At 47.8% G+C, this 27,510-nt stretch overlaps 2 protein-coding genes across 3 annotated transcripts in view; one reads left to right on the top strand and one right to left on the bottom strand.

Annotated features, from left to right (window-relative positions):
• LOC122392289 (CUB and sushi domain-containing protein 3-like) overlaps positions 1-1,608 on the top strand; it is a 56,929-nt gene extending 55,321 nt beyond the window's left edge. Inside the window, exon 18 of the mRNA XM_043386979.1 lies at positions 627-1,608. Coding sequence (XP_043242914.1) covers positions 627-1,062 — 436 coding nt within the window. The 3' untranslated portion in view covers positions 1,063-1,608. The remainder of the gene's footprint in view (positions 1-626) is intronic.
• Positions 1,597-25,649, bottom strand: LOC122392290 (zinc metalloproteinase nas-15-like). Of its 2 annotated transcripts, XM_043386981.1 has the most exons (10): positions 25,357-25,649; positions 15,196-15,277; positions 14,856-14,887; positions 12,048-12,180; positions 7,759-8,007; positions 4,366-4,465; positions 3,804-3,940; positions 3,075-3,356; positions 2,862-2,972; positions 2,103-2,400 (listed from the first exon to the last, which is right to left on the bottom strand). In XM_043386981.1, the coding sequence occupies exons 1-10, from the start codon at positions 25,573-25,575 to the stop codon at positions 2,120-2,122; spliced, it is 1,626 nt and encodes a 541-aa protein (XP_043242916.1). In that variant the 5' UTR covers positions 25,576-25,649; the 3' UTR covers positions 2,103-2,119. The 2 variants fall into 2 exon arrangements, with proteins under 2 accessions (XP_043242915.1, XP_043242916.1); XM_043386980.1 differs by having other exon boundaries at positions 1,597-2,400; positions 2,862-3,356.
• Positions 25,650-27,510: the final 1,861 nt, after the last annotated feature.

Here is a 27,510-nt window from a genome sequence, read left to right on the forward strand (position 1 = left end):
AGAGGGGGAGATGGAGAGAGGAGGGGGAGAGACAGGAGGGAGAGCGATGAACCAGGAGCCTGGAATCCTGTTTCTACCTGGAGTGTGGTTAAATGGAGAAGTTTTCACGCATGATTAGGATGTCGTTCAGGTATTTATTGCCTGGATTACTTGTTTTTTTTTTTGTTATTTTGTTATTTGTTATGTTAGGTTAGGCTCTTTCGGTCTGACGAGACCATTTCAGAGCCGGAAGGATGATAGGAATTAGGGGGAGACATTGGTCTGGGCAGGCGCCCTAGTGAGTCACCAGGGCTGAGCCCGTCCAGAGGACAGGCTACCCAGCCCCAAAGTACTCACTGCACCCGGCTACGGGGTGCGCTCCCTCGGGAGCAACGGTGCCGCTCCAAGGGAGCAGCCCACATGAGATAAAGTTGCCTGTCCAGTCCGGAGGGGGGTTGCGGCGTGGAGGAGAAGGATTTCAGTATCCTGAGGATAGAAGCACGGAACGGTGGCCTGGATTACTCGCTCTTCTCGTTATTGATAAGCTCAGAAGAGCGATTATAATGTGTGGAGTGTGGACTGTGAGAACGCCTCAGCTCGCTCAGAAGTCGTTGTTACGCAAGTCTCACTGACCTGGGCTGTTTCAGGCGAGCCCACGTGGTGAAAAACTCTGAGAACGTGCAGGGCATGAAGGCGATGGAGGAGCGCAGCGTACCCATCATGAAGTTCTCCAACCTGGCTGACGGCGGCCGGTTCGGCGCGCACAACGGCGCGTTTGCCGCCGGCGCAGCGCCCATGCAGAACCGGCCGCTGCCCGTACGGCCCGACGAGGAGGACATCTACGCCGAGGCCGACAGCTTCTCGTCCGGGTCGGCGTCGCCGCCGGCCAGCCGCACGTACGCCAACCGCGACGCCACCTACGCCAACGGTGTGGACGACCACAACACCTCGTACACCAACAGCGGCGGCGATAGCAGCGTCACCTATAACAACGACGGCGCCGAGGGTGCTGCCACCTACACAAACGGCGGCGGTGAGCCCGCCGGCGGCGGCTCCGTCACCGTGAACGGGATGGCGCTCTAGGGGAGGCTGTGACGGGCGCCGGTCGCTGTAGTAGCTACTAGACGAGTGTTGGTGCGCACCAGTGGCCCCGGCTGGGGCACAAACAGGCGAAAGGACGCTAACGTGTGCGACGGAGGCCGCCGGTGGTCGTGCTGGGCCGTGGCGATACGAATCAGAAACCCAGGGACATACACGGCGCACATGCCGACTGTGCGTTCGTAAACTCGCAGACGTGTGCGTCGTTAGAGCTGGAGTGGCTAGTGACGTTGTGTTGGCTCCTAGAGTAGCCGCAATGTGTATATTGAGAGAAGTGATGACGGGGCGGAGCAGTACGCGCCCCTGTGGCTCCCTCAGTCCCGGCAGTCCTCTACCAGTGTCCTGTGAGTGTATGAGTTGTAACCTTGACGAGTCGTCTGCGTATGTGTGTGTGTGGGGGGGGGGGTATCGTGAGCACACTACTGTCAGGATACTGCAAACTGTTGGCCGGTAGGTACTGCTGCTCTTCATGATATATGTTATGCCAATGATGCGTGTATCAGGTCAAATACATATGAATAACTAAATAAATCGTCTATTGATGCCTAACAAATAACATTATGTACATACACCTTAGATAATTTATTGCAGCATTGAAATAAGAATCTACCAATCTGAATTTAATTCCTTCAGTCGGTCTCCAGCTCAGCTGAAGGATGAGAGAAATGCCGTGCCGGTTAAACTCATCGAATGCTCACGCAGCATTAGAAATCCCTGGTACAAAGTGGAGCTTCTTTGCTGTGCAGTCACAGTGGAGCCGACGCCTCCACTTACACAAAGATGGATTAATATTCACTAGCGGGGCAAATGACAATAAGATTCTGCGCTTCATCGGAGGTCTTTGACAATTTTATTCGGGTATCCCCAGGCTAGCTTAGCCGCGATGATATGGTCCACGACAATCGGACAATCGGTGAGACTGTGTCCCTCAATGATTTGCCCACTGCAGCCATGTTCTCCGTTCCTCTCCCTCTGCTCCGCTGTTCTCTCCAGCTCCCCCCCCCCCCCATCCCACTGCTCCGGCCGCCCCCGTCCCCGTCTCTCAGACGCGTCCAGTCAGCGGCGGTCTGCCGGTGAACACCCGGTCACCGTTACACGTGTCGGCGTCGGGCAGGTCGCAGCGCGACGGCTGGCCCTCGGTGGAGCAGGGCGCCTCGCGGGGCCGCACGCAGCCGGCGGCCGACTGCTGGCCGGCTGGCCGGAACACCAGCGTCTCGTTGGTGTAGTGGTCGCGGCCGCAGCAGCACGGGTACCAGCGCTGGATGCTGGGCAGACACTTGACGAACATGTGACAGTCGCTGGGGAACGCCACCAGGTCACCGTCTGCCGGACAGGGGGGGTCAGGGCAGGGTCAGGGTCAGGTCAGGGCAGGGCAGGGTCAGGGGTACGTCAAGGTTAGGACAGGGCCAGAGGACCAGGGCAGAGTTAGGGCACGTCAGGATCAGGTTAGGGTCAGGTCAGGTCAGGTCTGGGTCAGGGGCAGGTCTCCGTCAAGTCAGGTCAGGGTCAGGTCAGGTCTGGGTCAGGTCAGGTCGGGGTCAGGTCAGGTCTGGGTCAGGTCAGGTCAGGGATATGTCAGGTGACGGCAGGGCCACTGAACGGCGAACTAAATTGTGCTCCACTTCCCAGTGAAAATGAATTAAATGTTAACGATCAATTGATGAATGATGATGACTCACTCAGGTTTCGTTTTTAATCACCGTGCCTTGAATCGCAAGTAGAAAATTGGCGAAAGCAGCTAAGAATGTCGCGTGATAGTTGATCGTGATCTCGGAATTGCTTACCGCTGGCTCCGGCGCACAGGTCGGAGGGAGACGGCGTCGTCGGCAGCGCCGTTGTTGTTGGCTCGGTTGTAGTGGTCGGTTCCGTAGTAGTTGTAGTAGGTTCCGTAGTAGAAGTAGTAGGTTCCGTAGTGGTTGTAGGCTCTGTAGTGGTGGTCGGCTCTGAAGTAGTGGTGGTCGGCTCTGAAGTAGTGGTGGTCGGCTCTGAAGTAGTGGTGGTCGGCTCTGTAGTGGTGGTCGGCTCTGTAGTGGTGGTCGGCTCTGTAGTGGTGGTCGGCTCTGTAGTGGTGGTCGGCTCTATAGTGGTGGTCGGCTCTGTAGTGGTGGTCGGCTCTGTAGTGGTGGTCGGCTCTGTAGTGGTGGTCTCAGCCGCGGTACTGGTCGTCACGGGCGGGTCGGTGGGCGGCGCCTCGGTAGGCGCCGGCGGGAAACACTCGTAGTAGGAGCGAATCCGGTGGATGTCCAGGTCAGAGAGCGAGTTACGGGTGCCGATCCAGCCTGTAACACGAACCAGTGGCGGTCACAGCCTGTAACACGGACCAGTGGTGGTCACAAACACGGACCAGTGGTGGTCACAAACACGTACCAGTGGCGCTCACAGGTCAGAGAACAGCGTTCTCGTGGAAACATTAATGTAGCGCGAGTTTGCATCTCTGCGTGATTCGCCGTGAGCCGCAATTGGTAGCTGAACGTAACATAACAACTTTACTCCACAGGATCCCGAACCGGACCCCATCGTCCCGAAAGATCTCTTGTGGAGTAAAGGTCTCATTAACTTGTTACTGTCGCAAACTGCACATCCATGTCCTATCGTGAGCGGAACATGATAGGCACTTCGCTAGTACTAAAGACTCCATTAAACAGGCACATCGGCTCGATATCCCTCCTCTCCTCCCGCCCCGCCGCAGGCTGCTGATGGATACACGCGCCACGAGGACCACCTGCCTTTGACGGTGTCGTTGATGTAGGGGTTCCTGGGCACCAGCGTCTGGGCGCCGCGGGTCTTAGCCAACATGTTGGTGGTGGCGTGTGTGATGCTCCAGATGTCGTACGGCAGGTACTGCGTGTCAGACTGAGACTCCCTGAAATCGGCGACACGGCAGGGGGCCCTCCCTCAGTGGGGGCAGGGTGGGGAGGGGGGGGGGGTGCAGCACTTATCCCGGTCGACCGCACAATGCTCAATGTCCCCTTAATTCCATACGTTTGAGACACGGAAGCAACGAGATTGAACGGTTTGTTTTATACGTATGTGTTGTTTTATACGAGACGGGAGACCTACCAATAATTCAGGTATTTCAACATAAGCCCTTTGACAATGCATCGTAAGAAATAAGAATGGCTCCTTGAAATAACCATTAGATCCCCATGAATAATTTTCAGAAAGTGATGCCCGTGACATCGGCTATGCTATCCGGGCGCTGAGGGTAGCACGCAAAAAAAAAAATAATAAACCACATTTCACATAATATGTGCACACACTACACGCGCAGGTGCCAGCTGAACATACGTGTACTCCTGAAAGTAGCAGGCGTAGCCGTCCGAGACGTTCTCGTAGGCCACGCTCATCGTGGCACTTCGGCCGGGCCGGTTATTCTCGTGCCAAAATCCTGTCGGGCGAGGGACATTTTGGTTAGCTAATGCGGTTTAGTATTACATTCTAACCGAAAGCTTTGTGAAACAAAAAAGGCGCTAATATCTGTAAAATGATTAAAACGTACACCTACCTACTATCCAACATCCATCAATAATACTTATCTTTATAGGTATTCATACACGATAATTTCAGGCTTCAGTTAACCTCGAATCACCTATAATGCATGGATAGGTATATGTGTTACGGGTCATATGCTAACTTGGGCAGTATGCAAACTACCCGGGCAGTAGGCAAACAACCCAACAGCCCGGGCAGTATGCATACCGCCCGGGTAGTATGCATACTACCCGACTCCTTGGGCAGTAGCCAGTATGCATACCGCCCGGGCAGTTTGCATACTGCCCGGGTAGTATGCATACTGCCCACCTTTCATCTCACAGGCAAGATGTTTACTCGGGCAATATGCTGACCGCGGCTCGTGAGACTGGTTAATGCAATAGCTCGCATACATGTCTATGACAGACGCTTTAACCCGCGCTGGGGCGGTGCTCGGCGCCAGCCGTGCCGGGCTGGGGGGGGGGAGTTGAACAACCCTGCTCGGCTCCTGTGCAACTTAGCGGCACAGGAGTAAGCGACATGTAAGATGCGGTAAGCAGCATTCAAAATAGGGTAAAAAATCATGACGAAGCTACTGCAGTCATTTTTAGGTCAGGTCAAAGATCAGGTCAATAGAGTTAAAAAAGGTCAAATTTGGCTTTCTTAACAAACTGGCCCATAACTCGTAAGCTAGTAGATCTACAGCGCCACAGAAAGCTGCATTCGATAACTCGCTTTCTGGAATAAGCATTCAAAGTTGACCTAAGTTTAACGGTCTAGCCTCAAAAAGGCAACAATGTTTAAAATTGCTGTTTCGACGATTTTCCTAGAATATTTATTGATCCAAGATAGGTACGAAATCGTTTTTGCCAGCATCGTGTTTCTCTTGTCGAGACGCGTCGAATGCACTGTACCTAATTTGACTTAAAAGGCCACTTTGAAAATTTGACCTAAGGTCAGGGTCATGACCTGACATGAAAGGTCTTGTTCTTTATTAGCCAATCATTGTCGTCGCCCTGAACACATCTTAAGTTGTTTACATCGCTCAAACATGTCTCCATTAAAAGTTATCGTAAAACAACTGCTGAAGACATTTGATGACCTGAGATGACCTCATGGTCATAAAGAGAGGCCACAAGTGCCATTTTCCGATTCGGCTTGTCATGTTTACTTGTAACCCAATGTTTGAGAGTATTTAAAATTATTTTCATCCAAAAATGCATCTTTCAACTTTATCCTGTCAACCTCTAAAGGGGACTACGCAAAATTGACCTGACCTGAGATCAACGATATTATATCAAAATTATATTATATGGGTTTTGTACAATTACATGCTTTTACTCTTATCAATCGCTAAAAGTTTCAAAGCGATGTTGAGTCGGTACAGCTATGGCGAGCATACTAGCTTTTTCTGAGATATAAGGTCACTTGAACTGACCTGATATCCCGACCATCAGCACAATTGTAACGTCTTACGTGTAAATAGTTTCATGCAGCATTTGCTATTGAAGCTGTAGTAAAGCCCTCTACAGGTTCATGTGCCAAACCAAAGCCAGCAAGTGATGGCACTCTCGTCACGCTATATCTGGCGTCATTTTAGAGTAACGTGACTTGTTGGCCGTTGGCTAATTAACAATGAAATTCTGAGAAGAAAAGTTTGAATTTTTATATTCCAACCCTTATTCCATCCTTTAGTCGATAAATCACGTTTGACGGCGCAAAAGGACATCGCGGATGAACTACATTACTCAGAGAGTCATTAATATGTTAAAAATGGACATAGAATACGCAACTGCAAGATGAGAAGCGGGCAGTATGCAAACTGCCCAAGTTTTGGGCGGTATGCATACTGCCCAAGGGGTCGGGTAGTATGCATACTACCCGGGCGGTATGCATACTGCCCGGGCTGTCGGGTAGTATGCACACTGCCCGGGTAGTTTGCATACTGCCCAAGTTAGCATATGACCCGTAACATATACATGTTAATTGTTAGCGTGTTTATAATGCCACCAGGCACGCAACTATTCATGTTTAATTGAATTATGGCCTAAGTAGGCCTTTGCTTTCCCTACAGCTGCTCAAGAGTTGAGGGCTCAGTCCGATGTTCCATGCTGTGCCGCTGTGAATGCTTGCATTGCGGTACAGCATACCTACCACTTTACTTACCGTAAGGATAGTGCCAGCAAATGTGATCGTCGCATGACGACGGCCTTTTATAGTATTAATGAAATTTTGTGCAAATAAGCCTGTATAATGTCGTTCAAGGTTAGAGCAGTTATGCCAGAAAGGCGTTATAAGGGCTAACATAATCAAACGTTTCCTTAATAGCCGTTTTCACGACGGCTACTTGGTACATATTTGGTGCGCATTAACCGTTTTCACGACGGCTATCTGGTACACATTTGGTGCACATCTGGTGCAGATTAGGTGCAGATTTTGTCAAATTAGGTTCAGTGTGTTTCTTAGTAGCGATCAGCTAGGGTTGCACTAATTGCTTATATGCCTGCTTTGTCATATTATCAGAGAGTATCGTATCATCGATTAAAACACGGAAATAAATTCATGAAATAAAGATATTTGCTGTAAAAGAGATTAGGTGCAGGTTTGGTCAAATTAGGTGCACTCGCCGGATAGCATGTCGTGAAAACGGCTTTTATGTGCAGATTTTGTCAAATTAGGTTCAGTATATCTAAAAAGTTATCAGTTTGGGTTGAAACACATGCTTAGGTAGGTATGTACCTCATTTTTAAAATCTTTCGACATGTATTCGATTAAAAACTGAAATAAATTCATGTGGAGATATTTATTGTAAATGAGATTTGGTGCAGATTTCGGGTCAAATTAGATGCATTCGCGAGATAGCCCGTCGTGCAAACGATTAATATTAACCCGATACGGCCCGGCCGGGTGTGTTTGAACACGCCCAGTGTGCATCCGCTTCATTATACGTTTATATAGGAGAAAATTTCAATGCGCCTTTTTTGCAAGCCGGCCGTGCGCGGCTATGCGCGTACCTTAAACTTCGGACTCTAAATTCTGCCATAGCTAAAAAATTGGGAGATCAAAAGGCAGATGGCAGCAGGCAGGGCCAACGCAACAAGCTCTTCTTAGGGGGGGAGGGGGATTTGTCTTTCTGAATCTTCCCATTCAAAAGTTACTGACTAAATTTATCAAAAAATCTCGGCCTTTGCTGCGGCGGCGGCGACTCACCGAGCACGTGCATGAGCAGGTGGAGGATCTGGCCGAGCTTTCCGCTGAGGTTGTCGCCCATGTTGAGGATCTGGCGGCCGCCGCGGCGGCCCACCGCCGAGAAGCTGCACGGGTACTGGTCGGTGATGAACACGTGATCCGTGTCACCCGGCTGGTACGGCCGGAAGTGGACGCAGCGCGGCCGGTACGCGGTGGCCGTCTCGTTCTCCAGCAGCTCCATCAGGTACTCGGTGGTCTCCACATTGCGCGCTAACGGTCGAGGGCCGGGGAGGGGGGGGGGGCAGTGACTCACTCGGGAGTCTCCACATTGCGCGCTGATGAGGGGTGGCCGGGGAGGTAGTGGGTCAATCGGGCTGACGGGCGAGGGCCGGGGAGTCAGTGGGTCACTCGGTGGTCTCCACATTGCGGGCTGACGGCGGGCAATCAGTGGGACTCGTCATATACAGCTGCAGACTGGGGCACTACAGGAGCTGCCAGGTGGGAGGCAGCGGGGCTCGACGTATACGTACAGTCCACAGCAGAAGTAATGTGGGGTTTCAGTCATGGGTATGTTCTGCTTCTGAAGCTTAGGAACGATTTACCAGACTACAATGAAACTTTGAATGTAGCTTATATGTATCGTCACCCTTGCAGCTGCAACTTTAGCTACTGACATCTTCTTTTGATCACTCCGCATTAACCCGCGACCTGGTGGGGGGGGGCTATTTTTTGCCCCCCCCCCTCCAGACTTTTCGATATATCTCCAGAACCGCTGCGCCGATCGTCACCAAACTTTCAGTACCCTCCCGGACATCAATTTTATACATTGTGACCAAAAATGTTTTCAAAAGCCCCCCCCCTGTCCACTCCCTCCCTGTCCCAGGGCCGGCGGTGTCTGCTCTCTACTCACACACGTTGATGACGTAGGGGAATGTGGGGTAAGACGGTCAGGGTAGGTAAGACGGGCACCCCTTCTGCAGACCAAACCAATAGCGCTACGAGCGAAAACAATTAGGACCAGAACTGTCTTTCTCACTACACACCACCATTGAAGTCTGGTGACTTTGTGATCAGTCGATAATCTTTTATTTTGACTTCTTTAAAACACTCATTTCATTGAAAACCTCCATAATGTATTGTGCAAGCTTTTATGTGCAGAGGCCTCTTGCACCAAAATCCTCTTGCACCAATGCTTGGATTATTTTGCATCGTATACCAAGTCCAAGTCTCAAATGTAACAATTTGCGTGCAAAATTTAGCAAGCACATGTAGGATTATGTATTGGGCCATTGCAAACAAATTTACCACCGTGAGATTAGCTTATTCTGAAACCGGTTTTTCGATTTTACCTAGCTAGGTAGTTTGGTGCAAGAGGCCTCAGGACTATAGAGTTAAAAACTCGCAATCACTTGTGGTACACTCATATGCCACCAGCGTTCATTTACCGCGGATTTGCTTTGTCTGCATCAAATTGTCCACAGAGAAAAATCGTGCTGAACTTCTGACATTGAGTTTGGGGTAAGACGGGCAACTATGAATCCAATGGGTCTGTAATGGTGAAAATTTTTTTGTTGCTGTAGTAAAAAAAGAAGCATTTCTAATCATAATATGTTCGATTCTGATGCTCATATACATGTCAGCAATATTCCTTCGGCACAGTTTATTCTCGAATAATGAATGTGAGAAACGGTTCTACATGGCTTCTGAACTAGGGCCTGTATGCGAGCATATGCCTTCTGCACGATTCCACGAATCTCGTATACTGCCATTTCCGAAGCACTTGAGACCAACGAGCGACTGTATCAATGCGGCTAATCTCGGGCATTTGTTGCGAACTGTGCTGGTCGGTGAAAGAAGCTGGCCGTCTTGCCCTACCCATGTGACCGTCTTACCCCATGGGGTGGGGCAAGAGGGTTTTTGCAAGGTTTTGCAAAAATAGCTGCAGTTTATTTGTTGAATCAGGTCTAAGTCTCATCTTCTGGCAAATGGAAGTAAAATGTAAAAAAACTGAAACTGAGTGAAAAAGGGTTTTCACTCAGTTTCCCGTTTCTATGATGTTTCTAACCGGCCGAAAAATGGCTCCAAAGTTAAGGTGCCCGTCTTACCCCACTTTCCCCTATGTACGTACTACGGCCGGCGGTGCCAACTCACACATGTTGATGACGTACGGTCGTCTACTCACCAGGGTTGTATACCAATCAAGTCGATTGAATTGATTGATTTGTTTCAACGCGTATTTTGAGTTGATTGGATTGAGTCGATTGACTTTTCGAGATGACTGGTTGACTGACTCGTTTGACTTTAGCGACTGGTTGACTGATTTGATTCCTGAAAATTAGAGTGACTCGTATGATTGAGTCGATTGAAAGGAGAGTTCAAATAACTTTTAGTTGACGAAAAATAATGACACCAATTGATGACATCAAAGATCACAAAACTACACTGAAAACTGCTTGTCATCACAACTGAAAACTGCTTGTCATCACAACTGCAATATGGGGTAGATGGCCAAATAAAGAACAGGGCCTAAACATGAACAGCCAACTTTGACTTTCAACTGCAATAACTGCACCAATCCTGGTGATAGAACCTGGCGATGCACCTACCTACCTTTCTGCACTCAGCAGGAAACGTTTTTTCTAATCCAGATGATAAAGTGCAAGGCCCTATATACTAATAAAGTGTGATTAATTAATAATTCACATCTCCACATCTCAGAAACAACCCACTGAACTCCATAAATATCTGAAACCCCTACAAAAATAACTGAAACAAAAGCGCCGTTTTCGTCTCGCTATTTACGTTTACGTGCCTAATTAATAGCTAATTTGCTGCATTGTTTAATTTGCAGCAGAACGTTTGTTGATCCTTTTCTCCTGAGAGCCTAAGCATAACATATTTAATATATTTCATTTTCCTTGAAATATTTTACCGAATATTATTAAGTGGTTTTATTTCAAATAAAATAATAACTAAAACGAAATTGGTGTTGTATAACCGATTTATTTTATGATGATCTACCATACTACATGATAATCAATGACGTCATCTTACCAAAAAATCAAAAGACGTAGAAGAAGGATTTATAAAAGCTTAGCATACTTATTGGCAAAACGTTTTCATGCAGTCGCACCGTGCCGTTTTCGGACGCCGGTGAAAACAGGGCGCCGGAGGGCATATTAGTCACGTGACATTTGGAAGTGCTCCCCCTTCGTGGGTCTTCTACATGCTAAACGTCACGTGTAAATTTCACCAACCTTGGTCAAATCGCCCAAGGCGCCCTGTTTTCACCGTCGTCCCCGTTTTCGCGTTTTAATTTTCCTCGTTCCCACTTCCTTTGTCCTTAACTTATACTGTGGTTCCAGAGTTCCTGTCCTCTCCATTTCCTTTTAAATATATTTTTTAACCCTCATCCCTATCCCCCAGTCCTAACAGTTTCAAATTGTATTGCAATAAAATTCAAACACAAATGTTTTGAATTCTTCACATAGGTACCTAACATTGACATGCCACGTCCAGAGTCGTGGACCGCTAAATACTTCAAATCTCTTCCTTCCCAATCTGACAACATCCCACGTCTCAAATGCACATTGTGTGGAAAGATTTTTCAGGCTGCCCGTCAGTCTCTGTCTAACCAAAACCGTCACATACAGGTAAGATATTTATTTCTATTTCCCTATGGTTAATATGTTATTGATGCATATAATCCATTGAAATAGACATGGTGTAGGGTAAATGGCCAAATCACGAACACTGCCAAAATCCGAGCAGTCAACTTTCAACTGCAATATCTGATATTTAGTGTAAATGGAGTTGGAATATGGCCAAAATTAAATTGACAACTTTTAGGTGAAAGGTGGTGATTTGGGTTAAGGGGCAAGTCAACTACTGGGTTATTTTGCACCCATTAAATGAAACTTCTGCTCCAATTCTACCCATTGAACCTCAATATCATGATCCACCTGTCCATCACTAGGTATCCTTCCTTATTAGGTACATATAAACTTTGAATGGCATGGCAATTTATAATTTTAAATGACAATATTTTTATGTTTCTTCTGTAGGTAGGTAGGTAGGTAGGTACACCAGACTGCTATGGACACTTTTCCAAGTTGGTGGGCAAAAAACCTAATGTATGTCTTGGTTTGAGTCGTTTGATTGAGTTGATTGATTCCTTTCATTGTCGCGTTTGAGTCGATTGAATCAATTCCCGAAAACTGCTCTGACTTGATTGATTTGATTGGTTTCCCAAATTTGTCGTGATTGAATTGATTGCTATTGACTGAGTCGTATACAACCCTGCTACTCACTCATGTTGATGACGTAAGGGATGACGCCGTCCTGCCACCGCTCCACGCCGTCGTACACGTAGCGGAGGTCGGCTCCGGGGGCCGGCTGGACGGCTGGGCTCCACGGCTGGACGGCAGGGCTCCACGGCTGCAGCTGCGCACAGGGCAAACCGGTGACGGGCCGGGCAATGCAGGACTGATACAGGTGGGTGGTATTGCTCATGAATGGCATCGTATCTATTCCCTCGCCCCGTTGGGGGGCCATTTTGGCCCCCCCTGTGGTTTTTCCTGAATAGCAAGAAAACGGCGGCGCGCAGCGCCGCCAAATTTTCAGCACCTTCCCGGCCATCAATTTGACACCTTCACACCAAATTTCAAGTCTTAGGTCACCTTAGGTCAGGAGTTATTGAGGTCAAACTGAGGTCATGTTCGAGCAGAAATGAGCAAAAAACATGCAATCTTGAAACGCTCACCAAATCTACAGTTATCAAGCAATTTTAAAGTTCTTTATATGGTCTAGTAGACAAAAAGCGGCGCTACAAAACTGCTATCTCGGATTTTCAAAGTTTTTGGTTTTTGACAAAAAAATTAAAAATATTGATTTGTTTTAGAAAAACTAGAAAAAAATCCAAAACTTTTCCGAATTTCGAAAAACCCGGAATATATGTGATAGTCCCAGCGCTCTTCTATATAAATACCAAATTTCAGATCGATATCTCGTTTTTTGGCCAAGTTATAGCGAAAAAAAAACTTTTCAAAAATGATGACGTCAAATTTTTGAACTCAATTTTTAGCGATTCTAGACCACGTCCGGCAAAACAAAGACCACCATTAGACTCCCCGTGACGAGCTGCATCGATTCAATAGTCAATACCCATTTTATGCAAAAATATTAGCTTTGAAATTCGACCTAATTTGACCTAACCTTCACCTGACCTTGACCTGACCTTGACCAAAACGTGACCTAAGCTGGCCCCAAAGGTTGCCTGACCCACATAATCGCATTTGTCATGTAAAATGGACCATAAAACGTGTATCACACGACACTTTCATATTGTGACCCCCCCGTGACCTGACCTCTGTGACCTGACCTGGTATCAGCGACCTCAAATAGCAAAATATGTGTTTGAAGAACATTTCCCCATCGATGATTTGCAATGAAATGCATTTTACTCGATTTTACAACGCATTTCTTGAAATGCCTGTAAACGGTTAAAATTGGACCTTTGACCTGACCTGTGACGTCATCGGTTTGACCTAGGTCAATAAAATTCGGTCACAAGGTAACTCCCCGTTGGGGCTATCCAACGCCGTTTACCGCTTGTCGCTATGTTGCGTGGTTCTCGAGATCTTAGGGGGGGGGGGGCAAAATGGCCCCCCCAACCGGGCGCGCTGCTCGGCAGAGCCCAACGGGGCGCGGGTTAAGTCATAATCTTATCATTAAAATATCACGAAGTAGGTAAGCTTTCCATAGTATTAGACATTTGTAGAACCCAATTCTGAAATGTGTACGTAGGTACTTACCTAAGGTACCGGTGTCTACAAGTTTACATTTAAAGTGAACTGAGTGCAAGTATATCCCTCGCCCGTAAACGGTGTTTTGCCACCTTCGCCCGTGCAGGGGGGGGGGGTTGGTGCGACCCCCCCTGGCGTTTGAAAACGGAGCGTCGTAAAGCTTAGGCGGAAAAGACCAACGGATTGCTCTCAACGAGATCTCGCGATTGGTGGTATATTTTTTTGGTCCTAGGTCAACATTTGACCTACTTATGACCGGTCAAAGGTCATATTTTCGGAAAAAACTAACTTTTTTCATATTTCCGCGCCGATTGCGGCAAAACGGTAAGAGATATCGACTTGAAACCTTCACTATCGTGATCCTTGATCAATTCTCTATCGTTTGGTGTGTATTTCGATGTCATAACTCTAAAAATGATGCGTTGGGAGCATCGGAAGTCTGCAAGGTCATTTGTGCATTGGGTCACGTCAGGCGTGTGACGTCACTGACCTGACCCTGACCCAAAATGAACTACAAGAAACAACCGACGATGCCTGAAATGGATAGCAAATTCGAATTCAGGGCATCAAAATACCCCGAAAAGGCATACAAGTGCAAGAAGTCATTGCAGGTCAACCGAGGTCACTGACCTTACCTTGACCTTTAGTAACCTTCAAAATGTCAACGGACATTGTGCCAATGTCAAATCAGCCAGTTGTGATTCTAAAACAATTCATCAGTGTGTCAGGTCAGTCGGCATTTATACCAATGTGAAGCAATCTCCAATTTAGCGTAAATCTGGCCGGAGGTTGTTCCCTTTATGACGTCATAACTCCGTGACCTGACATGACCTTGACAAAAAATACCAAAAGTTGCGCAAAGGATGCCCCAGAGGGTACTGAAAATTTGAGCAGGCTATCTGAAACGGTTCGGCGTGTAGCTAAGAAAAACCTCAGGGCGGGGGGTTGCACCAACCCCCCCCCCCTACATGGGCGAGGGATGTTGCATAATGATGATAATTTTGGACGTCTAAGCATTTGCTTCGGAAGCGACATTATCACGCGCACGCCGCAACGCGACAGACGTGTCATCCTATCAGAATGAGTCGCTAGATACCTATGGATAATGATGAAGAACGTAGCCAATAATTCAGAACAATCAATTTTAACAACATTGATATTGCTTTGTCCATGTGCAGCAAGCCAGCTATTCATAGAAACTGGAAGACTTATGTTTGCACACTTTAGTTGTCGCTATTAAACTGCTTATTATTCAGGTATACCCATCGACTTTGGTGATGATTTCAGACTTATCAGTTAGTTAGTAATACTTACCCCGTCCAAAAATATGTCTCCTTCGTAGAATACTGAAATCAAAACAGCGTCAGTTAGTGTTACAGCTAATGTCATCGGTCTACTCAGATATGATTGTTTTCCAAATAGGTACAACATAAAACTTACTTGCAGCAAAGTACTTCATTCCGAATCAGCTAATAGGTATTCAATCAATAGATGCTCTATGTTACGTGGAGCGACTCTGTTACCTAATGCACTCGGCTCTTGTACGTCATTTATGTTTTGTAATTATTAATGTCTTATACGCTCTGTCATCTACTCGTTTGTAGTAAGTACAAGTCAGCGAGTTCGATACCCACATCTGGTTCAGGCGGCTCACCGGTGCTGCTGGAGCAGTAGCTATACATGACCTCCGAGTCGAAGTCGGAGCCGGCGGAGAGAGTGGCGAACAGCAGCTGCTCCTGCAACAGAGCAACGCTGCAGCCGTCAGACGTCAGACGCTGGCGCCAGAGAGAGAGAGAGGGAGAGAAAGAGAGGGAGAGAGAGAGAGAGAGAGAGAGAGAGAGAGAGAGAGAGAGAGAGAGAGAGAGAGAGAGAGAGAGAGAGAGAGAGAGAGAAGGAGAGATATAGTTAGGAAACCTTCTTCCTAGGTTAGGTACCCGATACGAGAGAACATTAAGTACGGCACGCAGCCGCCGCAACGTCTTTTCATTTATTTTTCTCCCTCACCTACATGCTGAGGCGATGCTGCGCCGTGGTCATTCGCGTTGCTTTGGGGCTCGGTAGGCTGTTTTTTTTTTCTAGAATATTCCAGTTGAAGAAGTCCATGGGGCTCGGGTCGGGACTAGGTCTCGACCAGCAGTCCTTAGACCAGCGACAAATCAGCGGCGGCAGTGCAGTAAATAGGGCCATCACCCAGTGGTGATCCCAGGAGAAAAGGACCGGCCGATGTGCGCCGAGGCGTCCTCACATTTCAGGTGCGTAGTGTGGACAGCAGACGAACATATACAAAATAAGCTACTCTGTCAGAATTTGAAACAACTTGTGATATGTATGCAAAAGTTGGCATTCGTATGCCAGGCCGTTTTGAAATAAAGTGATACTGTCGATGGGTAGATCTTTCTGGCGCACTCTGGATGTAAGTAAGCACCTGCTAGGTCTTATTTGTGTACGGTCTTAGTTTATTGACCAGCATCAGTAGGTACCCATTCTCTTGAAGAAGGCTTATTTCTGTTTACATGGCTCCATTATAAATGACCGCTGCAAGTGGTCACTTTTTAAAACATTTATGGGTTACCTTTTGGAGGGGACGTCCCGCGCCGGATTCTTCAACTGGGGAAACGCGTCCCCGTCCCCCCCCCGCGCTTTCGACGCTCATGGTGTGTAACTAATATATCTGTACATTCTTGCCGAGATAAACTGTTTCATTTTCAATGGCTTGGACGGGTACTATAGGAGACTGGAGATAGAAGATAGAAGATAGGAGGCTGAGAAAGAAAGTAAAGCTAGGCGAAAGGCTCGTCGGAGCCCGTATTGCCCCGCGCCATTTCCCGTTTTAACCCACCGGTGGGGCAAAACGGAAAAACTGCATGACCTGTTTAAAAAAAAGTTTTAAATGAGTCTGAATATCAGATCAGGTAAATGCACTGGCATTTTATCAGCAAGGCATCAAAGTCTCGCTAAGCCCCATTAACCCGCGACCTGGTGGGGGGGGCTATTTTTTGCCCCCCCCCCCCCTCCAGACTTTTCGATATATCTCCAGAACCGCTGCGCCGATCGTCACCAAACTTTCAGTACCCTCCTGGACATCAATTTTACACATGGTGACCAAAAATTTTTTCCAAAGGCTATGATATGTTGGCCGGAAATGACGTCAGAGTGACGTCATGTTCTGCCGTTTTCGACCCAAAAAAGGGTTTCGCGGGAAGAGCTGTCAGGCCTATAGCTTTGCAAATACAGAAAAATGATAAGGAGATAAAAGCTGTAGAATTGACAGGGCTACAAAACTGCTATCTCGGATTTTTGAAATTTTTGGATTTTGACCCCCAAAAATCAAAAAATAATTTTTTTGGATATAATGATCGAAAAATTCAAAAAGTTTTTTTTTGAATTTCGCAAAACCGGAATATATGTGATAGCCCTTACCGCCTTCCACCCACATACCAAATTTGAGATTGATACCTCTTTTTTGGCGAAGTTATAGCGAAAAAACTGTTCAAAATTGATGACGTCAAATTTTCAAACTCAATTTTTAGCAATTCTAGACCCCGTAGCGCAAAACAAAGACCACCATTAGACTCCCCGTGACGAGCTGCATCGAATCAATACCCATTTTATGCAAAACTATCAACTTTAAAATTTGACCTTTTTTGGCCTGACCTTGACCTGACCTTGACCTGAACTTCACCAGAAAGTGACCTAAGCCGTACCTGATAGTCTTATAACCAACACCATTGAGTTGGAAATGAAAAATTGGCCATAAAACATGCATCACACAACCTTAGTAAAGTTGGGCTCATGTGACCTGACCTGTGACCCTTGGTGACCTGACCTGTGACGTGACCTGGTATTGTCAGTGACCTCTAATGGCAACATATCTACTAGGCAACTGACGCCCTATCGCTGATTCTCGACAAAATGCGTTTTCCTCGGTGTTATAGCGCATTCCCTAGCAGACCCGTGAACGGTGAAACATTTCATCTTTGACCTGACCTGTGACGTCATCGGTGACCCCGAGGTCAATGAAATTTGGTTTCCTTCGACAAATTTGACAGGCCTTTCGAACGCCGTTTGAATTTTGCGGATCCGTCCAGTAGTTTCGGAGATACGAGGGGGGGGGGGGCAAAAAATAGCCCCCCCCCCCCCCCCACCAGGTCGCGTTATAAACAGACCCCACCAGGGCGCGGGTTAACAGTAGTTTTTCTTCATTCTTTAACCCTCGCCGGCCGAGGGGGAGGGCTGGTGCCGGAGTAGTAAAGTAATCTTGGGTGCCGCCTAGTCATAGGTTTTTTCGCGATAGTTCCAAACACGCTGGCGATAGAGAGCTGAAACCTGGCATACCTGACCTTTGATTCAAGCCGGATCTTCTGACATCAACCGAATTTTCGGGTCAGGTCGGTCACTGACCTATGACGTCATAAGTGAACCTCTGCACGGTCTTCAGAAGTCGCAACTTCGCAACGCCCTTACTGCCAGAGGAGCTTTCACAGGGAAATTGAACTTTCAGGACCTAGTATCAATTAGGAGTCTAACAATTTGCTTATCTCGGATATCTCGTGAGGGTCATATGAGGTCAAGTCATTTTCGTGACATTATAAGTCAATGGGGAAAAATGAAAACTGCTATTTTGGCGCCGATAACGATCTCATACTATCTGAACCGCACGGAACCGTGATTTTATGCAGTCCTTGCAAGTTTCGATGCTTCACTTTTGCATTGTTGACCTTGCGTGACATAATTTATGACGTCACTAGGATTGTAAGAGTTTTCGGTCAATAACTCCTTATCAAATTGAGCTAGCGAGTCGGAAAAGCCACCAATGGACTCGGGAAGACCAACCGAATCGAACGATATGCAACATGACCTCCTGCGACCAAGTTCGTGACCTGGGGGGGCTCCGACCTGACCGTGATCAGAGATTAACACCTAAAGTTGACCTCACCCACGCCAAAACCCAGTACCGATTTATTTAGAGACACTTGCAAATTACATTGAATCGTCAGGCGAACATCGTTATACATGGGCGAAGCATACAGCCCATTCACACGCGCATTGCATTACCCACACACACACACAGCCCGATCCCGCCCCTTCAGTCACTCGGCCTCTCCCCGTCATCGCTCTCGTCGCACCTCGATACCGCTTTCAGTTCTGCCAACAACTCTGCGTAACCGGCCAGCAGGTTGGGGCGCGGCGAGCCTGTCTGGTCACTGGAGTCGCTGGGAGTTATCCTCAGGAGCTCGTCGTTGAGTTCCTGTGTTGTTGGCACAGGCTCAGGCATACCTGACGCCAAAACTATATCATTCGACGCGCCTGAGCAAGGCGAACACGATGCTGTCAAAATCGCGGGTCTGCGATCATGTTTTGCGAAGTTATTCGCCAAAAACCGAATCCGTTCCATTCCACGTTGACATTAGTTTTGAGCTGAGATACCCAAATTGGGGTCCCTGGCTTGCACCTGGCGGCTGGGGCACTGACAACATCGAGAAAGGCTTTAATTTGGAGATATTTAATTTCAAAGTTGCAGCACTTCGGATTCAGAGAGGCTAATGCATTTGAATGCCCCCTCTAAATTTGTGACGTCAGCGCAGTTCTAGCGATTTTAAAATCTTATATTTACATCTTTGTCAAGCGGTGGTGGTATATGCTTTTTGCCGGGAACATCTGCCGCACTCTCAAGATACCAAATTTTTGCTTCCAAATGACGTCGTAGGAACAGCGAAGGTTTTGAAAAATAAACAAAAGTAATTGTCTGATAGGTAGCTAAAAACCGGCTAATATTTTTCAATGAAACTTGGTAGATATTCATTTTGCTCACCCTGAACCATGCAACACCACTTGTATGCCGATTCGTTAACTTTTTTGAAAGTGGGAACTGGGAGCCGGGAGGGTTCCTTTAACGGAAAGGACTTCACCCGTAACCCACGCAAACATAAACACGCGATGGTCTACCTACACTCTACAGTCTACACTCTGCATACATGTTAGGCTTTATGTCTCATTTCATCCTCAGTTATCCCGATCAGGCAGTCTGCGTGGGAGGCCCGCCTACTCCGGGTCAGGGACGGGTTTGTCAGTTGTCGCGGAGGATGATTAGGTGACGTCTTTTCCCTCAGTATTTATCTCTGTTCAGAAGTTGAGTGGGTGATAAATGCCTCCGCGCAGTTCAGTATCATATCTATGATCTCTGTGTTGTCACAGTTGTCAGTGTGAAGCCGTATAGGTCACAGTCGAAAGATTAGCAGCCACCTCAATTGTTTGAGCACCGCGCTGTTACGTGATTATCAGGCCTGATACCCGATGGTGGCGTATAAGCGTGGAAGGAATCTAAAAGACCTTTTGGTACATGGCAAGACGAGGAGGGCACTTACAACCCAAGGGAGGCAGGACTGCGGGAGGGACTGTGCAATCTGTCAGGTGTTTTATGAGGGTGACTCAATACCAGGAGTGGGAGGGCCCGTACACTATGACAAAACCATAGGGTGTAGGTCATCTAACCTGGTGTATGGTGTCTGGTGCAATAAGTGTGAAAAGGTAGTATATGTAGGACAAACAGGCGATACAATATACACGCGTACCCAGAACCACCTTTCATCAATACGGTGTAGGAGGGAGGGCAGGATTCCCGTGAACCGCCACTTCTCAGGAGGGGGGCACAAAGAGGGCGACTTTAGAATAATCGGTCTGGAAAGGACATGGGGGAACTCAGAGGACCGTAGGAAATTTAGAGAGATGAGGTGGGTGGGACTTCTGGGAACACTAAGGGAAAGTGAAGGAGAAAATGTCCGAAAGGAAGGGTAGGTGGGAAGGTCTAACCCAAGTGCATCTCTTCCACTTCAGGTGTTGCAAATTATTAGTTGTGTACAAACGTCAAGCCCAGTTAATGGGTATTCTGCATTGCTTTCGCCGTCTGCTCTTTATTCTGTCGAATTATAGTATGGATCCAGTTGCTGGAGGCACATAGAAATATTGGATCCTGCAAATGAAAGGACAAAGTGAAATTAGATGTGATTATTTTGCTACGTGTTTTTAGTGTTTTTGTACCCATCTTTATCGTGTTTGTGTGCCATTATTGTCGAAAAGTGTGAACGATACGCCGATTTATTATTCTGACGAAGATATAAGCATATACATATATCGAAACGTCACAAACGAGTCTGTTCTCTATATATATATATATATATATATATATATATATATATATATATATATATATATATATATATATATATATATATATATATATATATATCATTCGACGCGGCTTGATAAGGCAAATGCGATGGTACCACTGCCGTAGCTCTAGGGCCATTTTTGTCGAAGTTATTTGCGAAAAACTAAAACCACATTTCAGGGTCTTTGACCTGACCCCTGACCTCAGGTCACCAAAAATATTTTTCCATTTTTGTCTAGGTCAAATGCTACACAACCGACCGTGCTCATAATTTGTCTTTATCTCTAAAACTCTATTTTTAGCAGTTATTTGAAGTTCGCGTCTGTGACGCCGAAGTTTGCCGTGCAAGGGTCTAGAAAAAATCGACCCTGTGACGTCATCAAGGGGCCAGGTTCAAATTTTTTACTTCAGAAGATGTCAAATTGATGGGAGAAAAGGTACTGAAAGTTTCGCTTTCCTATCCCTAAGCGTTCGGGAGCTATCGCAAATATTCGCCAGAGGGGCGAAAAACGCCTCCCCCGGTCCGCAAGAGTTAATCCTTCGCTCGTATTGGTGTTTTGCCAGCCGCGAGCGTAATGGGGGGTCTATTGTTTTGCCCCCCCCCTTGCCGTTTGGTCCCTGATGGAGCTAGAGCTAGAGCTTCGCGGAAAAAGCGAGCGTGCTGCCCGTGACGAGAGAAGGCCGATGATACTCATTTTTAAGGTCCTAGGTCATTGGCTGACCTTCCAGGTCAGGTCATGTACGCCGAATCGCGATTCCGGCCAAACATTGTCTCGGAAAAGAGGTCACAGGTCAAAGGTCACTTGGGTCAGGGTCCTGAAATTTTCAGAGTAGGTGTAAAATTGATCAACTCGAGGGTAGGGTAGGGTGGGGTAATTTGAACATGTGGGGCAATTTGAACATAGTGTGAATAACACAAAATTACGGAAAATCCATAAGTGGGATGACAATAAGACCAAGGAGAGAAATTATCGTAACTAAAAGGGCTATCATATGAACGAGGTTTAAAGTTTCAGGGAATGAAGATGTTGACGCACAGTGTAAAAAATCAATTTCGCAAGGATAAACGCCTAACAACACGTCATTGCAACTTCATTGCAGCGCAAAATTTTGCATTGCTAGCGCCTAATACGCAACGGATTTTGTTGTACAATGACCTAGTCAGTGCCTTAAATCCAAGAAATTTGCTTTTGAACCCTGTTTTTAAAAATGGCAAAATAACTTTTAGCGTGGGGTAATTTGAACATAGTGTGAGAATTTCAATGAAGACAGGGATAGCTCCGAAAAAAACAACGCTCCCAGTTTTTTTTTTGCCAATATTTTCGACCTAAAGCAGTAGCAGATAAGTGGTGCCAGTTTAAAAAAAAAAAAAATACGTCTAATATCCGTCTAATATCCGGCATTTTCGTTGATTTTCCGTCCAAAAATGTTAAAGTCAACTATTTGTCCAAATATGTCCGAAAATTATGCAGCTATCAACACTCAAAACCGTCATTTATATTGCTTATCATGTAATTTTAACAGCCGAAAAGTGTTCATTATATTGAGAGCTTAACAAGCTTTCCATTCGCCAATCAATGCTACGCACGATTACTTGATAAAAATGCTTAAGTGTGGCAGGCCATCGTCCAACGTTGTCCAGACTACTATACCTTTGTGCAATCAATTCCGAATTGGACATTGTAAAGAATCGGAACTCCGAATGTCCAGGTTCCGATTGGCACCACTATAACAGATGAAGTAAGGTTTGGTAGAGTTTTTATCGAACGGAGATGATAGACGTTCTGTTAATTGAAGAGAGGCGAATTCTGTCAACTGACCGGTGTGCAGCGTGCAGATATTGATACTCTGCAACTCTTATTTTTGTTGTTGTGTTGATTTTTCAAATGATGGTATGTTTAGAATTGCTCTGCCTATTCGTTTATGGGTCAAACAACATCGGTGCTGGCGAGACTATCGTTTTTATGGCAGGTAAAGGCAGTATGTTCAAATTACCCCACGGTGGGGCAATTTGAACACACCGTGACTTGGTGGAGAAGTGATGCTATGCTATTCAAGGTATGCTCGGCTCGTCCAAAAATGAGGTTTGCATGGTGAAAGCAAGTGACACATGTGCTACTGAAAGTTTTTCTTCATCCAGGGTTGAGTTGGAATTTGGTACAACGGAGAAGACGTAAAAATATGTTCAAATTACCCCACACTACCCTACTGAAAGTGTCGTTGTGATCGGCCGCTTTTTGCGCGAGTTATTTGCGAAAAACCATGGGGGTCCATCCGACTCCCTCCCCCCTACACATGCGAGGGTTTAACTATCTCAAGCAGATGGAATCGTGATTTCATGCACACCTTGCTAGGTCTGGTGCTTCATTGTTACATTGTTGACCTTGCGTGACGTCAAAAATGACGTCACTAGGGTCCTCGAAGTTTTTTTTGTCAATAACTCCCGATCAAATTGAGCCAGAAAGTTGGGAAAGGCACCAATGGACTCTCGGGAAGACCAGCCGCGAATCGAATGATATGCAATATGACCTCCTTCGAACAACTTCGTGACCTGAGGGGCTCTGACCTGACTTCGACTCGAAGTCAATACCTTAATTTTGTTAACCTAACTCAAACAAAAATATACTATTCGACGCGCCTTAGCTAGGCGAGCACGATGACGCCAAAATCGCAGCTCTGTGGCCATTTTTGCGAAGTAATGTACCAAAACCAAACCAGCGACTTGGGCACTTGATCTGACCCCAGAGGTCACCATTTGGCCTGCGAAATTGGGTACCAATCGCTGCGTCTCGTAACGGCGCAAGCTCAGTCTTTTCCGCGAGGCTTATAGCTCTATAAGGGGCGAAACGACGAGGGGGGTCGTACCAACCCCCCTCGGTATGTATGTAGAAAGCCAATAGGTCTGGTGATGGTTAGAGTCATGTCACTGGCCTATGAAGTCATAATTAAACGTCTATACTGTCTAAAATGTCACAGCGTCGCAATGCTCTCAGTGCCAGTCAACGCAGCATCTTTTTTTGCAGGGGATGCAACCTAGATAAGATATCAACTACCGAGTCCTAACAACTCGGAAACCCGTCTCGAATTTTTCATGAAGGTCATTTGAGGTCATGTCAGTCAGTGCCTCACCATCAAGTACCTAAATTGGCAATATCATTACACGACACGAGTATATTGTACCTACCACTCAAAAGTATTGCCGAAAAAAAAAATGCAAATCATCTCTTCATGACGTTATTTAGCCTCATCCTCAACTATGAAATGCTTGCATGGCTGAAACCGTCCATTTCAGTGATAGCAGCGATTCTCCGACTGACGTCACCTCACCCGGCTGACGTCACACATCTCACCGGCTGACGTCACACATCTCACCCAGCTGACGTCACACATCTCACCGGCTGAGGTCACAGCTCACCTGTTTGAGGAGCTGCTCCAGCGGCTGAGGTCACAGCTCACCTGTTTGAGGAGCTGCTCCAGCGGCTGAGGTCACAGCTCACCTGTTTGAGGAGCTTCTCCAGCGGCTGAGGTCACAGCTCACCTGTTTGAGGAGCTGCTCCAGCGGCTGAGGTCACAGCTCACCTGTTTGAGGAGCTGCTCCAGCGGCTGAGGTCACAGCTCACCTGTTTGAGGAGCTGCTCCAGCGGCTGAGGTCACAGCTCACCTGTTTGAGGAGCTGCTCCAACGGCTGAGGTCACAGCTCACCTGTTTGAGGAGCTGCTCCAGCGGCTGAGGTCACAGCTCACCTGTTTGAGGAGCTGCTCCAGCGGCTGAGGTCACAGCTCACCTGTTTGAGGAGCTGCTCCAGCGGCTGAGGTCACAGCTCACCTGTTTGAGGAGCTGCTCCAGCGGCTGAGGTCACAGCTCACCTGTTTGAGGAGCTGCTCCAGCGGCTGAGGTCACAGCTCACCTGTTTGAGGAGCTGCTCCAGCGGCTGAGGTCACAGCTCACCTGTTTGAGGAGCTGCTCCAGCGGCTGAGGTCACAGCTCACCTGTTTGAGGAGCTGCTCCAGCGGCTGAGGTCACAGCTCACCTGTTTGAGGAGCTGCTCCAGCGGCTGAGGTCACAGCTCACCTGTTTGAGGAGCTGCTCCAGCGGCTGAGGTCACAGCTCACCTGTTTGAGGAGCTGCTCCAGCGGCTGAGGTCACAGCTCACCTGTTTGAGGAGCTGCTCCAGCGGCTGAGGTCACAGCTCACCTGTTTGAGGAGCTGCTCCAGCGGCTGAGGTCACAGCTCACCTGTTTGAGGAGCTGCTCCAGCGGCTGAGGTCACAGCTCACCTGTTTGAGGAGCTGCTCCAGCGGCTGAGGTCACAGCTCACCTGTTTGAGGAGCTGCTCCAGCGGCTGAGGTCACAGCTCACCTGTTTGAGGAGCTGCTCCAGCGGCTGAGGTCACAGCTCACCTGTTTGAGGAGCTGCTCCAGCGGCTGAGGTCACAGCTCACCTGTTTGAGGAGCTGCTCCAGCGGCTGAGGTCACAGCTCACCTGTTTGAGGAGCTGCTCCAGCGGCTGAGGTCACAGCTCACCTGTTTGAGGAGCTGCTCCAGCGGCTGACGTCACACAGCTCACCTGTTTGAGGAGCTGCTCCAGCGGCTGAGGTCACAGCTCACCTGTTTGAGGAGCTGCTCCAGCGGCTGAGGTCACAGCTCACCTGTTTGAGGAGCTGCTCCAGCGGCACGGAGGCGTTATAGGGACACACCGGCCACACGCTGGCCACCGCCGCGACACTCTGCTCCGCCTCGGCACTCGGCACTCGGCCGGCACTCCGGACACCCCACTCGGCCCCTGCGGCGGCCACCGAGACCCCGGTGACCGCGGCGGCCGAGCACCATAACACCACGAGCACCGGCAACGTCCCACGGGTCCTCATCTCGGCGCAGCGCGGTCGGCCCTGCGCCAGAGCCGCTGAGCCGTCAGTGCGCTACTGGTGCCGCTGAGCCGATGGCGGGCTACTGTCACAGCTGCGGCCGGCGGCGGCGACCCGACCGGGCGGCCGGAGCCGATAGCGGGCCGCGCAGCAGCCTCCCGACGGACTACAATATAGTGCGGCAGTGCGCCGACCGGGCCCTCCCTCCCGACCAACCATACCACACAATCCGCCCCCTCCCGACCAACGACACTGCACAATCAGTCCCCTCCCGACCGACCACACTGCACAATCCGCCCCTTGCCGACCGACCACACCACACAATCCGCCCCCTCCCGACCAACGACACTGCACAATCCGCCCCCTCCCGACCGACCACACTGCACAATCCGCCCCCTCCCCCTCTCCCGACCGACCAGACCACACAATCCGCCCCCCCCCCCCACCGACCACACCACACAATCTGCCCCCCCCCCTCCCGACCAACGACACTAGAGCTCCGACGGGGCCTCACGGCACCAACCATAGGTCCCAGAGAGCTCATGGGGTCACCAGTCGGGATCACTTAGGGCCTGTCTGACATTTTATGTAAGTTTCAGCTTGTTATGCACACTCTGAGCTCATATTTCGTCTTCGTGTTTCTTCAAAATTGTTCTCTTGTTGAAATAATCAAAGAAACAGGGAAGAAAAAGATTCGTGCTTCCCGTTGCTTCTTCGGTAGTTGTGTGTCCCTTTTCCTTTTTATTTAAGCCATTGCTTTAACACTAAAAACAAATGCACGGAATGACATGGAGCCGGAGCCCATGATAGGTAAGCACACTTTGTTCCGCAGACACTAGCAGCAAATCGGGCCATTCATGGCAAGATTACTTTATTCTGGTATACGTAATCTGGATAATTTCTAAAGCGAAAATTTAGACAAAATTAACCTTCAAAGTAAGACAGGGTCCATCATAATTACCTATTCAGTTGATCGTAACTGATTCCGACTTTTTCCATCAACCGCAGGCCATCTCCGTCGGATTTTTCGCGAAAAAAAATCGCCTCACTACGTGGTAGGCATTCTTAGTAAGAGAAAACAGTATGAACGGTAAAGTAATTCACTCGAAGATCATAGCACAAAGACGCGATAAAAGCTTCAGCTAAAGGTGCAGCCCGCCATTGACGGAGGTCCCCGCCCAGTCTAGTCGAAAAGTATAACTTTTAAAAACGCATCGCCAGCCAATTGGAACGACGGTGTTCGTTTCATTATCCCGCGCGGGCCCGGGTGGACATCATTTACCCCCCCCCCCCCCCCTGACGAATATGTAGGCATTTGCGATAGCTCCTGAGCGCTTAGAGCTAGAAGCTCCTAACTTTCAGCACCCTTTCCCCCATCAATTTCACATCACCCGGAGTAAAAAAAAAAAAAACTATGGACCCAGTCCCCTTGATGACGTTACAAGGTCAATTTTCCTATAATCTTACACGGCCAATTTCTACGTCACAAACGTGAACTTTAAACGGCTGCCAAAAATGAGTTTAAGATATTTCGACAAATTTCTAGCATGGTTGTGTAGCATATGACTAAGGTAAAAATACAAGAATGAATGGTGATGTGAGATCAAAGGTCAAATCAACAACCCGAGCTGGGATTTCAGTTTTTTTCGCAAATAACTTTAACAAAAATGCCCGTAGAGCTAGGACAGTGGTACCAACGCATTTGCCTTGTCAAGACGCGTCGAATGATATATATATTACTTCGAGAAGGTCAAGTCTTATGTTGACCTCATGTGACCTCGAATGACCTTTAGTTGATCTTGACACATGAAAGGTTTTGGGTATATAATGAATTCGTAGCCACTGATCACGAATCTGGCATCGATTTCGCTCTAAGCATCCCTTTAGAGCGTCAGGATAGCAAAAATGGTTGAATTATGTATTATGGCCAGGGCTGCG

Source organism: Amphibalanus amphitrite, unplaced genomic scaffold (assembly GCF_019059575.1).
Source record: "Amphibalanus amphitrite isolate SeventyFive unplaced genomic scaffold, NRLGWU_Aamphi_draft 000480F_arrow, whole genome shotgun sequence".
NCBI classification, from domain to species: Eukaryota; Metazoa; Arthropoda; class Thecostraca; order Balanomorpha; family Balanidae; genus Amphibalanus; species Amphibalanus amphitrite.